General features: G+C 30.8%; 1 protein-coding gene and 1 long non-coding RNA gene across 2 annotated transcripts; both read right to left on the reverse strand.

Moving 5' to 3' along the window:
* Positions 1 to 257: 257 nt before the first annotated feature.
* LOC134274944 (uncharacterized) lies at positions 258 to 10145 on the reverse strand. Its single transcript, XM_062757187.1, has 19 exons — positions 10135 to 10145; positions 9067 to 9924; positions 8674 to 8754; positions 7374 to 7496; positions 7110 to 7223; positions 6915 to 6980; positions 6692 to 6816; positions 5961 to 6047; positions 5626 to 5718; positions 4677 to 4793; positions 3927 to 4131; positions 3583 to 3726; positions 2976 to 3061; positions 2576 to 2646; positions 2275 to 2387; positions 1940 to 2155; positions 1168 to 1729; positions 888 to 961; positions 258 to 579 (listed from the first exon to the last, which is right to left on the reverse strand). The coding sequence occupies exons 2-19, from the start codon at positions 9773 to 9775 to the stop codon at positions 560 to 562; spliced, it is 3006 nt and encodes a 1001-aa protein (XP_062613171.1). The 5' UTR covers positions 9776 to 9924; positions 10135 to 10145; the 3' UTR covers positions 258 to 559.
* A 292-nt stretch (positions 10146 to 10437) lies between these two features.
* Positions 10438 to 14171, reverse strand: LOC134274941 (uncharacterized). Its single transcript, XR_009993736.1, has 4 exons — positions 14038 to 14171; positions 11778 to 11827; positions 10966 to 11013; positions 10438 to 10529 (listed from the first exon to the last, which is right to left on the reverse strand). It is a non-coding gene; the product is annotated as an uncharacterized LOC134274941 (long non-coding RNA).
* Between the last annotated feature and the right edge of the window lie 1613 nt (positions 14172 to 15784).

The raw sequence follows: 15784 nt of genomic DNA on the forward strand, positions 1-15784 counted from the left end.
AAAATAATCCAGATATGCTAACAGATCGTGTGTGACGTCACTGAATTTTTGGACGTATAATGTAGGGAAACAACTCAGGGACAGCGCCCTTCTAATATCAACAAAAGAGTACTTCCCTGTACTAATTTAACGTTGTTGCATAAATGGTACATTACAAACACTTTATTCAAATGCCTTTAACCATTTCTGCATTGTTTTATACCATATTAAAGAGAGATATTAAACAAAACGCAAAGATATCATATTTATTTTACATTTTAACGATGGCACATAGTGCAAGCTGATAAATAAATGATATACAAATGTAACATGGAATGACAAAGATTTTGGACAAGTGTTCTAAGTTCACACGAATTATGCAATCCATCTATCAGGCTCAGGTCAAAAATAAAAAGAATGAAACAAGAAAATAAATAATTAATAGCTATGTTTAATCTGTTAATGGCACTCATTAAGTTTAAATTAAATAAATAATCACTTTACTTTGAAATATTGGAAGGAAAAAATTTTAAAAATTTCTTTTTTCAGTATTGTGACAAATTTATTTGGGTTCTCTCTGTCATTTTACTTGATCAGGATCTGAAAAAAAAATCAGTCAGCTTAAAAGTTATCCAGACTGATACTGCTTTTTCCGTATTATAATATATATGCAGTAATTATCTGTAATTCAAACAAACTTTCACGTAGGTTTTCAATACTTAAACGTGCAAGAAAAATTTTTCTTCCTTTGAGAATTTTCCCCAAACGGATTAAAGATAATGAAATTTATAAAGACAAAATTAGTAAGTGTTGAAAATTTGTGTCGTTTCATGAAATAAATTTGAAACTTTTTTTTTTCAATAACACTTCAAAATATAAACACTATTATTTGATGCATGTTTAATTACCAAATCTCCTAATTTCTGAGGTTTCCTTGGTTCCTGTGTTGATATGTTTGCTCTTAGATAGCACAACTCTGAAACTGAACATAAATCATATTTACTCAGCAAATAGTATTAAATTTTTACATACATTGCTAATAAAATTGAAAGTCCAGTATTTCTCTTTTTTTTACATTCTTGTTAAAACATTTCAAGATAGCATCGAAATGAATCAATTTACATTGGACAATGAAATTTAGATAATATCAAGGTACAAACCTTAAAATAATTGAAAATATACCCTTACCATGAATTTTCTAAAGATATAAGCACTGTTGATTTCGGATTTTTCATAAAGTTTTTCCTCAATTTATCTTGTACATCCCCAGGATAAAGTTTCCACTGTCCAGATGAATCCTTCCACTCCCAACACGTTGTTGCAGAGACTGAATCTTGAACGCTTGAAGAGCTATTTGTCTTTTGCTTATTTTCTGTATGGTGGTCTTCCAAACGTTTTGAAGTGGAAACTGAGATGTCCTTATTTTTATTGTTAGACTCAGTTACTTCAATTTTTGATAAATTGTCGCCCTCATTGATGTCTTTCTCGTTTTCTAAAGGCGTTTGATTCATTATAGAAACTTGGTTGTTTGCAAATGACTTTGTCGTTGCATTATTAACACTGTCTACAGTTTTAACCTTTGGATCTGCCTGTGCACTTTCTTCGTTTTCGCGTTTTTGCGAGGCGACTCTTAATGATAGACCTGGATTTGAAACCTCTGGACTTGAAACATCCTTTGAAGCACCAGTGCTTCCAAATAATTTATCTTTCAAATCTGTTTCATGTTTATCATTTGTCTTTTCTTTTCCCCCTAAAATGAAAATAGGAATTAATACCTATATCTTTTATTTTAATATGTGTTTACATTTTTGAGTCGGTAAATCACATACGACTCGTACAGTATTTATACACAAATAAAATTTATTTGTAGTTCATGTATAAAGTCAAACGTGCATTTCTTTGAACAGAAAAATTTCCTGTTTTGTATTACCTGCATTGTTTGGATTTCTGAATATTGTACCTGTAACCTTGGCAGAAGGTTTTCGTCTGTTTCTCAAGTTTGACAGGTTATTTGAGATATCAGCAGGGAAATCAAAATCTGACCAAACAGAGTGCTTTACAGGGGGTGCCATATCCATTATGTTCAGGGAGGCACCAGCTTGTTTTAAGTCTTCAGGAGACATCTTTTCTTCCTCAGCTACATGTTGTTTTTCTGGATCTTTACCTTTATTTAGATCTAAAAAAATTAAACAATTAAATAGCTTGAAAAGTAGTTGTAAGGAATGATTATACCAATTATGTCACCCAAATTCATTTTCAAAAAAAAGCTTCTTAATCAAAACTGCAGTAGCTTACCGATATTTGACGTTGCTTTGGACGGAGAAGGCGGGTTCCTTTGTTGACTACTAGCAGAAGACATCAGATTCTGACGTTTTAAAGCTTCTTTCACTTCCGAAGAGAATGGATCACTAGAGAAACAAATTTGTTTTAAAAAATGTTAACTTGTACTGAATTCATTGACTGTATGTTCTATTTTTTTTATTCCAATTCATATACTCAGAAAACATATTCTAAAATGACCTAGACTAGCTAGGTCATATACAGAAAAAATCTAAAGATATCGCCCTGCATAAGATGATATGAATTAAGATCTCACCAAAGTTGAACATCAAACTTTCCATCGTATCCAAAACGATAATTACTCTTGCTACCATTGGGCCAACGCACCTAATAAGAAGACAAAATAAATTTGCAACAACTTACACTCTCTTTGAGAGTATGCAAATAAATGTATGCACATATAAAAAATACGTAAAGCACGCTTTTTATATTACTGTTACTCCTTGTCTTTATATCTTTTTTTCAAGTATCAAGGAATAAACACATGAAAAAATGCAAATACTCATTCTAACAAGGCTTTACACATTCTGTTATTTAAGTATATATTCTTTATCTTTTATCATTATCTGTTAGAAAAGAAGACAAGTGTCTACATCTTTTTGAATGAAGAAAATGTCATTAAAAACCTGAAAACATGAAACTCATTGAAAACCTACGTGGATAATTGCACTGTCATTGACACGATAAACAGCTCCTATACTGCCTGCCCCTCCATCTTGGTCCCCCCATTCCCAGTCCATTCCTTCAAAAATAAATTCTAAGTGGTTAACACAATGTTAAATGTCTGCTTTTTTTGCAAAGTTTTAAGCACTTATCAACTAATAGTTGTTTCTAAGTTTTACACATAAATCAATAATACTAGTAGCTGTAATGAAAAGTAGAATCAACGAACAGAGATCAATCTCCGAAATCCTACAAATAATACAAATCTTTAACATGTTTAAAAAGATAAAAAAGACATCCAGGAATTGCAAAGGTGGTATTTAGTGACTAGGAAAAGTTAACAGCCCCTTTTGACAATATCACCCTGTGAGTATTGCATATAGATCAAGAAGACAGAACATTGAATATAATTGTAAGAGAAGTAGTGAGGTGTGCCTTCATACCTGTACATGGATTATTTGCAAGAAATGATCATGAAATGATTTATTTATTAAGCATATACTAGGAGAAAAGAAGCAGAAAACACACAAGCCATCAGATCTTCATTGTTTAGACGAAGTTTTATCGTATTCAGGTAAGAACTGTGTATAGATTTCTTACCCCTAGAAACCAAGCATCCGACCGCTATCAGCTCATCATTCAATACTCGAGGATCATCACATACTACGACATCATAGCATCCCTCAGCACCATATCTGTATGTATATCCCTTCCCTGTATCCCATTCCACAGAAATCCAACCAGCTGAAGAATAACAATCAACGAAAGTAATTACTGTAACAGATTGGAATAAATCCATCAATTGTCTACTTATCATTAATATTGTCTATGCAAGACCTATAATCAATGTATCAAATTAAAGGACGGGAGAGAGCACACAATAGCATAAATCACTACGTTCATGTGAAAAGCATATATTTTGGACAGTAGTAACAGGAATCTACCCTGTTTTGGGTGTCCTGTCACGGTCCCTGGTTGATGGTTATCCTGGTCATCCCATTTCCAGTCCGGACCACGCCTTACTCGGGTGCCCAGGTGAGGCATGTTAGGGTCCCTCTCTTGGCATTCTTCATCTTTTTCTTTTTCCTCTTTGTCAACTACTGGCTGAAATTCTTCTGGCGATCCAGTAACCATTTCATATATGTCATCCTGGTTGAAATAGTACAGATATATAACTAAGCTATATAATATAATGATTGGGTTTATTTATGTCAAACTAAAAAAAATGAAATATTGTATACAATGTATAAATATGTGGTCTATTTGGTCTGATTTAGTTACTACTGAATGTAAAGCTTCATCATTCTTAGATTTATCTTAAAATAATTCACAATTTTAAACAATTTAATTGCAAAAAAGCATTTAGTCGCCCGCGTGGCGCTGTAATTAGAGTATCTGCTCTATAGTCACTGTTGGCTGCGGAAACTTTCTTATAAGACTGTATAAACCCAGGTCTCGTGTCGCAGTAGGTGTTGAAACGAAAAAAAATACTTACTTGTAAATGACCCTGAGTGCCGAGTAGAGAAAAAAAAATTAATTTACAGCCTTCACCGGCAAGCGGTGGCGTCTCCATATGAGTGAAAAATGATTCTCTCCAATGACGTTAAATAACAAATAAAGAACAACATATTTAAATATCCAACACACTGTGATTTTCTGAACATATGGATAATTACATATTATTAACTACTAACCGTATCGTCTTGAGTTAGGTCTGTCGCCGTCACCATACTAGGTAACAAAGCTTCAAATGTTGGTTTGTCCATCTCTGTGGGTTTTCTTAAGATAGCATGCAACTCTGCAGCAATTCTCTACAAACCATTAGAAACTACATGCAAGTACCTGTCTATGATTTTTTAAGGATACTCTAACGTTTAGATCTTCTGGATCTTTTATTTCCAAATATATACGATTGTCTATTGACAATATTGATTCTATTCTATCATCTTCTTTGTAAAATAGAAAATAATCTTCATTTCTGTACCGTGCATCTGAGTTTCAAAAAATCTTCTTTTGTTAATAAAGCAATTCATAAATTAAAAAAACTGCAATGTCTGTAAACAATTTCATTTTTTTTCTCTCCTTTTTTTATGCCAAATTCTATGCACTCTACACTTTCTGTGTACTAGAAATAAATGTTTGCTGAAAAGAGGGATAATAAGGAAAAATTGAATGTAAGTTCATGTCATTTTCTCAAGATCCAAAATGAAGCGAATATATGCTTCTGCAATATATATAATATACAATTTAAACTATTTAAGGATATAGAATAAAAACGAAAAACCGGATGCCTTGATTGATACATTTTGGGCCCAAGGTTTCATTGAGGAGAACATAAATTATATTTATAGAATACATCTTAATTGTTGTCTAAAGAATGGAGGTTTTTATTCATTTAAGTATTTTTGTTGATTAGAACGAGGTTTACAGACAGGACTTTAATCACGTACATTTATCATGAAAAGAAAGATAATATGAGAATAGAGCCTTTTGGTCAAAGAACAATTAGAATGTTGCTTGACGTTCACATTTGTAATTTCAGCAGACTACATTTTGAATCCGATCAAAACCCATGAAATAAATACGTAAAAAACAAGATTTAAAAATGTATCAAAACTTTGAAAGAAGTACACATTGACTTACAACGTTGCGTGGTAACCTCCCAAGCCGTCTAGTTTCATGCAAATGGACGATTTTTCCACCAAAGGAAAGACCAGATATCATTTCAAGGACCGACTAGAAACATGACATTAGAAATAATTCATTAAACGTCAAAAAGCCTAATAATAGTTTTCTGGATGATAGCTATTTATATGCAAAATGTGAATGTTTACAAACATGTAATATTTGATATAGCAATAATTAATACGTGTACAACTAATTGTTACATTTATACTAAGTTTTTTAAATTCAAATTCCAGATTTTGTTTTTGGATCATTATCTTATCTTCACATGAAACTAGAGATAAAAAACATACCATGTCTGGATCACCGACCGGAACACATTTAATTGGAACCTCTAAATTTGCGAGATGATCGACAATATTCCCTAATTCTGCAAGTGTCTGTAATAGACGTTATCAATCAATTTTACTATTTTAAATTTATGATGGCGAAATATTGCTAAGCTTCATACATGCAATATTAGATAAATACCCTTATCAATTCTTGATAATAAAGATGCTGACCTGCTGGAATTTTGTGCATAAGAATGATAAAACAAATAAATCATATACACACTATAGGATACAAAATTTTATAAACACAATTTAAAAGATCAGCAACCCAACTGTTCGAAAAATATATTAAAAAGATAATATCCCCTTTTAAAATACTGAACACTGAAGTAACATATATTTAAATAGTTGCACCAATATTTAAATTTTCCACCCGTCTTCAAATCAGTAGATCTTTGAATATTTATAACAGGTATGTATCTGTAAAGAGTAGTATTGAGTACACGTATCTACGTTGAGTGCTTGAACAGTTAACTTATAATTCCATATATTTCTTATATGTCCAAATTTATGACACTGTAAAATCCTATTTTTCACAGTTTTTTTAATTTTCGTTGTTTTTGCGCTGTATTATATGGGTGTACGTTTCCGACACACAATATTTAGTTTACATTCCACTTAAGAAATGGATATTTCCAATGATGATTTAATTTGTTATGTTCTTTAAAATCAGTATCTTAAATCCAACATACCCTCCCGTTATCATATACATCCGGGTCCTCAGGGCCTTCGGGATAATGAATATCTGTCGTCCTGCCATCCGAAATAAGAATTATATTTGGTCTGATGTTCCATTTCCCCACACGGCTTACTCCAACTATCAACCAGTGTTAAAAGTATTTATCATTTTAATAATACATTTTATAATTATATAAACAATATACTTGTATAGATATGAAGTTACAACAAACTTACTGAGTGCACCTTTCGATAGTAAAAGACCTGCACCTATTGGTGACGGACCATTGCATGTTAATTTTTCTGAAATAGAATGCACTTCTGTTATTTTCCTTCAAATTTTCATGTATCAGTTTAAATTAAAAAAATCTTTTTTGTTTCTTGAAAAAATAAAACACCAATATTATTAATTTGAAAGGGGAACGCATTTACCAACAGACTGTTTTATCTCATAGTATCGGCTGGAATAATAGCAAAGGAATTTATTTTCTTTTCCAAATGTGATAACAGCAACATTTTGATCCAATGAAGAAAATCTTTCGTATTCTGTAAACAAGATTTATCATTCATCAGTTAAAAAATACATTTATGCTGAAAAAAAAGTCTTAGAAAAAATGATCATGATGGTATTTATCTAAACTGTATTTTTTTTTCAAAACAAAACTTTAGAGTCCAAAGTGCAAATGTTTTTTTTACCATTAAGAATGTCAGTAACTGTTCCTTTGAGTTGTTTAATGCCATCACCCTCCATGCTGGCAGATGTATCCAGAATGAATATAGTGTCAAATCCACTTCCATGTTGAAACAATAAATCCTTATCTAATAAATAATAGATATTTATAAGGTAGATTGCACAGATTTGGAGATCAACAAAGGGAACGACAAAAATAAACTTTTATCGTTATTATTCCTTTAAATGAATTATAGGAATCCTCCAGTATAACTCGGTATGTTAACTAGGCTACAGTGAGTTTTGAAAAATATAATCACGATAACACCATAAGAAATGATAAGTTTTGCTGAGGTGGGTTCTCTATTTAATTGATTTTTAATAGTCATTTAATCAACTACATGTTATTGTATTATAGAAACTGAAACATATTTCATTTTGAATGATCTTCAATTCCACCTGTAATCATATCTTTTAAAAATCATGACAATACCATTCATCAACATAAAAAAAATATGGAGATTAATGTGTTCTATATGAGACATATCATGCCACATGTTTAGAAAAGTGGATAATTCTTAGAATTTTTTCTCCTAAGAACTGGAAAATGAAATAGACTTAGAAATATTAGTAATATTTCAATAATATTACAAATATGGACAAAACACACTCCGTACGTAAAGGTTTACAGATGAAAACAAATTTCAGAATATGCATGTTAGCATGGTGCTAAGCGTGTAATATAAACTTTAGAAAAATATACCAAGCCAGGTGAATTTTATTTAGGAAAAGCAAATTGGTAAAAATCAGCCTATGTGATATTGCTTATTTTTTGTCATTTTGTTTTCTCATAAAATTCACCTGGCTTGGTATATTTTTTTTTAAAAAGTTTTTATTGCACCTTTAGCATCAACTTGAAGGTAACATATTCTGAAATTTGTTTTCATCTGCAAACCTTTACTGAGAGTGATTTGTCAATATTTGTTATCTTATTGAAATTTTACTTGAATTTTCCAAGTCAATTTCATTTTCCAGTTAGTAGTAGAAAAAAATCTAGGCATTATCCACTTTTCTAAACTTGAGAGATGATATTATGTCTCCCCAAAGAAAAAAAATTGTTTGTATCATCTGCCCTTAACTCAACACTTGCATCAGGTTTTCGTGAAATTTGACAAAACCTCTCAGAGGGTTATGTAGAACAATAAAACAAACAGGTATACCCGTTCAATGCAATCTAACTTTTATCTAAGAAATTCTTTTGGCCTCTAACCAGCAGAGCTTCAAGATCCCTAAATACATTGAAGAGAAAATATGATAATGTTTTACGTTTCTGTCCCGCTATGTGTGCCTCTTCCAGCCAGTGGTCTGTAGGAACTCGTCTGGTCTTTACCAATGCAAACTTTTTATCTGAAAAAATGTAATTATTCTATCAAGAATTCATAACTGCACTGAGGGCAAAGTATGTGTACACACATACGTACAAAAAATCAAGAAGACTGTTATTTTGTATCTACTTATTGCGACTTTAATTTATTACTGGATCTATAAGTAACATTTATATACATGTACAAGTATAGGTGTACATTTGTTAGTAAAAAGGATTCATGTGCGTATGCATTTTATGTGTATAGTTTCAGAACCGATATATTTTAAAATGAAGCTACATGATGTTATTACACATGCATGATAAAGCTTTAAATTCAATGATGACACATTTACCTTCCTGACTAGGAAACTCAGTCTTATTGTCTGTTTTCTTTTCTTCATTATGCAAATCCTTTGTCGTCGTGCCTAACTTTTGTTCAATATTTTTCGATTCCTCAGTCATAACAACAAGCCTGTTGTCAAAGTCACGCTGAGTTCGCCTCCTTCTCAGTTTCCTACTACTCTCCGCTCCAGTCAGTATCTCCTCCATTGCTCTTACACTTTGAAATGAACTACTTTTTTCTTGACTTTGTTGTTCGGATTCCTTGCTGTTAATGTCCATAGAACGCTTCACTGATTCAGACACAGAGTTTTCAGGTTCAAGAGAGACGGAATTACCCTCAACATGACTTCCCAACAAGATGTGTCCATTAGGTTCGGAACTGTGGTCTTCCACTGAGGAATGTTCAGATTTCGTTCCCTCAATAGAATCATCTTCCTCGCCAATGCTTCCACTGACGTCAGGATCATCAGTTTTTTCTTCACTTGTATTCAATTCTTCATCGGTTTTATCTTCTGCTACTTCCACGAAAGAATTGTTTGATGACTCATCTCTACTTTCAGATAATGTTCTTGGTTGTTCTTCAGGTATTTCCTCACTAAAATAATCAGACTGATTTAAATCAACATCAGTTCTGCTCTGCACATTGTCATCCATATCTTCTTTTTGATCATCATCTTCAGTGGTATGTTGAAGAACATCAGAAGTCCCTGAAGCTTCCATCGTATTGACATCTCTGAGTTGACCAATAGACTGATTCAGTTTGGAGATGTTTTCATTTGTTGTCAGAATTGCTGTGATTAACTCCGATATTTCTTTGTTCTGTCTGGAATCTGTTTCAGACAGTTCTACTACCTGAGCTAAGAGCTTGTCTAAAGAGAATGAACCAAATTCTAATAATAACAGTCAAATTGTTAATAGTTACACTATGGATTTTATTTTACAATGTTTATACTTTTTTTCTTGTTTAATTCTTTTTCATTATCTTAAAATTGTATCTATGAAATGGGAAAATAACGTGAAACATGTAGTGTAGGTTTAGATCTCATTTGGTAAAGGAAACAAATAATTAAATGTCTTACCTAGTTTATTATCGTCGCTTTCGGATACTTTACTGTGAAATAGAACAGATATTAAAGCAGTTCCTAACTGATTACTCATTCATTTCAATACAAGTACAAACAATTGCAGCAAAATAATGATCGAAGTTAGTGATAACTAATGTGAATAGTAGCTAGAGAATCATTTATCTTTTTTGGGATTCAAATTAACTAAATAATTGTCTATAATATAACTGACAATTATATCAAAAGTAAGTGTTAAGCTCCATGAACAACTTTTTTTGTCTAATCCAGACATGTGTAGAATTAAATTATCTGAACATAGTTTACCTCCATTCTTCCTCTGAATTTAATCTCTTAGTGATGAACATATTTTCTTTTTGTACTATATCCATTTTCTCATTCACGTTCTTCAACTGAAAATGCATAGTACTGGATGATTTTATTTTCTTACAATTTTGCAAATGCATGTACAGACAAACTTCGTTATTTCGAACATTTCGGCTGAGAAAAAAAAAAGATAACCGGGGATTCGAGATTCTTATAGATTAAGTGGTTGGGACTTCCACGTCACTTCGATATATACATGGTATTTGAGATATCGGAGTTCGAGATATCGAAGTTCAACTGTATATAATTTCAAAATTCGTTTTAATTTATACATAGCTCTCATCTCTCCTTATCACGAATTTCTCTCTTTAAAGTTTTGATGAATTGTCCTTGGACTCTTTATATTGATTTGTGATAAACAATTGTTTTCTCTCTCTCTCTCTCTCTCTCTCTCTCTCTCTCTCTCTCTCTCTCTCTCTCTCTCTCTCTCTCTTGGGGATTGATAGAACATTTTCATCTTACCTTCTCAATCACTGCCTCCATATCTGGAAAATCTTCTGACCCAACTTCCTATCAACAAAAGAAAAGAGTTCTAATTTCTGTTTCATACAAATTAAAGTTTCACCATTTGAAGTCAAACATAAATGTTAATAATGCTAATAAAGTAGCCAAGTTCTCAGAAAGAAATCCAAAAAAAATATCATGTAAAGTATGTTATATCTTCATTTTTGATTTTTATTTCATTTTAGTTGGTGGAATCTATAAATACATGAAAAATGTCTAAATTAAGCGAATATATGTTAAATATTTTACTTCCATTCACTAGGTCGTGGTCGTAAATACTAAATAGTAATGAAAGTTACCAACTGCGCGCATTGATGACGTTTTCCGACCAATTTTTATCTTTGATACATCAGGCAATGGAAAAAAATATTACTTTCATTTCTCAAATCCAATAGACATTTTTGTATTTGTAGGGAGTATACACAGAATTTAAAATCCGTACATAATCATCCGAATTCCTTACCGAACAAATTCATGTACATGCTTATTGATTTAATTGATTATAAAATATGTTTGGACTCAATATCAATACACATATATGTGTATATGACAACTGCATAAGCTCAACATTGTTAGAAACAATTTTTAAAAGTCTTAAAGTTAAAGTGAAAGTAGATTTAATGATGTAAACATTTTAAATATCAGAGTTAATTTTCATTTTTGACATTTGGGAGAAATAGGAGTGGTTAAACAAGATATCAGACTAAGAAAAAGTAAGAATGATTTAATGTTAAGCAGAAAGTCTTTAATGTATATTATATTTTACGAACCTTGCTATGTTCAATCTGTGAGTCCATTATTCCTGCTGATAATTTTCAATCTATAAATAGACGTTAAATTCCCCTACAGTTATTTAGGGAAATCTGCTTTCCGTTTGCTAAGCATTTTAAAATTTCCTTATCACAAAGTTTTCCTATCCACATGAACATTATTTATATACGTAGGATTATGCAAATAGTACATACAATGAAAAATATATCAATGACCCTGCTTTTGCAATATAGGTATTTCACAATTATTTTCTTCCGAAACTCCAATTGAATTTTCTTTATTTCAGTGTATACTTGCCATGCCTGTCATTAAAAACTGGTGCTATCTGTTTGGTTTTGGCCAAGCCACACAATAAATTTAGTGGGAAAAAAAGAAAATGTGCATAATATATATATATATATATATATATATATATATATATATATATATATATATATATATATATATATATATATATATATATATATATATATATATATATATATATATATATATATATATATATATATATATATATATATATATATATATATATATATATATATATATATATATATATATATATATATATATATATATATATATATATATATATATATATATATATATATATATATATATATATATATATATATATATATATATATATATATATATATATATATATATATATATATATATATATATATATATATATATATATATATATATATATATATATATATATATATATATATATATATATATATATATATATATATATATATATATATATATATATATATATATATATATATATATATATATTGAAAGATATATTTATATAAAGTTTTGAATTGTTATACAGTAATCTTTCTTAGAAAATTTTCATGATTCTATTTTTTTTCATTTATACATGTACATGCAAAATATCCCCTGTCATTATATTTTTATTGAAAGAATTATTAAAACTTTATGCTTTTGAAAGTGGGAACAACGAGACAGATTTATAAATAATTTTCACAGCATAATTGAAAAAAAAACCAAAATTTATCCAATTTCTAAAACCTTTTTTTACAAAATCTTTTTGGGTTGGATGTGTTAACTTTTTCACAACAAGATTATGTATATCGTTAACTTTGTGAGATTTTGACCATGCTTTGAAAAAGTGTGTGAGGGTGTTTAAGCTTGAAAAGGGGTGGGCGTCAATGAAAAAATAACACTTTAAATATAAATCCGTGGTGAAAAGGGGATAACCGGCTTTCATAGAATGAAAATTTCTTGTGTTGAACGGAAGGGAGGGTGGGGTGGGGGTGGGGCTAATTGGATTTCAATGACAAAGTCACTATGCCGAAATGGGATTTATTTAATCCCCTTCCAAAGCCCCCACTTCTTATGAAAAGTAAAGATAATTATAATAGAGATATATGGTAAAAATTGTTTTTTTTCTGTTTCTTTTCAAAGTTATCCTCAAAAATATTAATCAATTTAATATCAAAAATTAAACCAGTTTACCAATATGACTAGAATTTATTGTGAGTGGTCCCGGGGAAAATCGCACTCTATACATTAAACTATTACCAAGAGTAACCCAAGTCCCTCGTAAAAATGAATCTAATGCAAGAGTTTCAAAAGACTTAGTGAAGTCCTACTCTAGAGCCAGTCTGTTACAAAACTTATTCCAGCGGGAGTCAGGACTACATGTATGTTTCATATGGTCATTCCGGGGATTAGTCCTGTAACCAGAAACTGGACATATGATAACATTGACTGCTCAATTAATATGGCACTTGCTTCTGTCATAAACTTTTAACCCATAATATATTTAGAAAGGGCTGGAATTTTCTTAGTCATGATATTTTCGTTGCGATTCTTATTTTTACACAAGTTAAAAAATTATTACAGAAAGATGGGAAAAGGGGGGATACATTGTTAATGTGTATGCATTTCTCAACTTTTGTGTTTCTGTTCCTTCTTGCCTCTGGCAATTTATCTTTCCCAAATCATAATTGTGTGATTCATCCAGCTGCCGTGAGTATAGGGATTGGTTTTTTTTTTTCAAAAAACAATATTTAAAAGAATAAGAGCAGACTTTTTCTCTCTCCTTTTATTCTTAAGAATTATGTTAAAGTCAAAACTGTTTCATTTTAAGAAATAAGGTAATATCATTTTTTGAGTTTTATTGGGATGTAAAACGGGTTGGTCACGTGATCAAATCTCATAAAGCCGTTTTACATCCCAATAAAACTCAAAAAATGATACCATATCACTTATATTTACATTTGTGACTGATTTTGTAGAATGGCGTTTTCCTCGTTCAGTTTTACCTTTCAGGTATAGAGAAACTCCAGGAATTCTGGGAAAACTTCCTCGCAATCACCTGTTTCCTCTACATGATGATCAAAAGAAGAACACCAGACCTGAATAAAAGATAATAAACTTATTAAATGGAAATCTGATTTTGCAGGGTTTTTCCATATGCCATCATTTACATATATCTCCATAACACGCTCTGTATCATTTATATCATCACTGCATATTATTGCACACATAAGGAAGAAATATTACGATATACACAAAACGTTTATGAAGTAAAAAGATTTTTAAATAAAGCCTTCTTCAAACATTGGACTGTTTAACATCATCATAACCAATGCACAGTGCCTCTGGCCCAATACCTTATCTTTCACACTAGACAAAAATGTCAAAAATCTCAGTGTCTGGTTTTAACTTTTACTTAGACATGGAATCATACAAACATTAATTTTAGAAAATAATAGGAACAAATCTAAGACTTTAAACAGTCAGGTCCATAATATGCAAACAGGTTATTGGAAAAATAACTTGTAAAGTTTATTTTACAAACAGATTTTTTTCCCTTTTAATAAGGGGTAGAAAAGATTGGTAACTCATAGTGACAAAGAAAATAACTCATTTGAGTTTTATTTTTGACAATAACCTTTTTGCATTTTCCACCTGACTGTTAAATGAACGTGATAAATTACGCATAAACCATAAGATATCCAAGGCTCTGCATTTTCACTTTGTTCACTAAAATCCTATCTTTAAATTTATATTTGATGTGACAAAATGTTTGTTCAGCTCTATGTGTTTCTTAAATACAAAGGACAAAATGTCCTACAAGACCCAAAATACTTTTGCCTTCTGCATCCATAGAAAATACACTGTCTCTTAGACTAGGTTCTGCACTTTCACTTGTTTCATTAACATCAGATTCCGTAGAAAGTACGCTGTCTATAGCCCAATACTTTTATCCCCTTACCTGATTTTGTTTGTGAAAAAATATTTTCAATCTAATTCTTGACTGAGGGTTGTTATATACAGCATTCCTGACTCTCTCTATACATAATGCATGCAAGGCCTAGAAAAAGAAATACGTTTTCACTTTCAAGCATAGGGTATATATGGATAAGGCACTGAATTAATCCACTTTTTGAGAATTTTTTTTCAAACAAAACATGGATGAAAATACGACTGGTGTTTTGAAGTTTTTCTGTTAATTAAATTTACATTCAAAATTTTTCATACCTTGGTCATGTTGGTGAAAAAAAAGAGAATTCAGATCCTCACTAGAAAACATTTAGAAAAAGATATAAAGGACAGTGCTATATTTTAGGGTTAGTAAGTTAAGCGGAAACGTATTCTGAACTAAAGTCGCTGAATTCTTGGTTACAACAGAAAACCACGTAATCTGGTGGTTGGACCCCGTTCATTGGCTTTCCAAATTTTTGCATAAGGCCTTGTCCGTATTTCAGAGAGGAAGTTGAACCTTCCATCATGTCAAAACTCTGTTTAAATATAAAAACATGTTTATTTTATTACAAAACATTTGATTCTATAAATGTTGTATACAACTAGAATAATTCCTTATCGTCAATAAAAATATTAGCTTCAATTCTGTAGCGTATTGGTTTTATATATTTGGCTTTGACCATAACGCTACAAAAAAGGTGCAATATAAGGTGCAATATTTTTGCGCACTTTTGGGAAGAATTTCTGAAAGTGG

Source organism: Saccostrea cucullata, unplaced genomic scaffold (genome assembly GCF_032062105.1).
Source record: "Saccostrea cucullata isolate Sc308-1 unplaced genomic scaffold, CSIRO_AGI_Scuc_v1 ctg816, whole genome shotgun sequence".
Lineage (NCBI taxonomy): Eukaryota > Metazoa > Mollusca > Bivalvia > Ostreida > Ostreidae > Saccostrea > Saccostrea cuccullata.

Bases quoted from the DNA above. Each gene is read 5' to 3' on its own strand.
- LOC134274944 (XM_062757187.1), bottom strand. From the start codon at position 9,775: ATGGAAGCTTCAGGGACTTCTGATGTTCTTCAACATACCACTGAAGAT. The intron at 4,794-5,625 runs GTAAGTCAATGT...AATGGTTTGTAG, and splicing joins GGAGGTTACCACGCAACGTT to AGAATTGCTGCAGAGTTGCA. The intron at 4,132-4,676 runs GTTAGTAGTTAA...TATTTCAACCAG, and splicing joins ACCTAACTCAAGACGATACG to GATGACATATATGAAATGGT.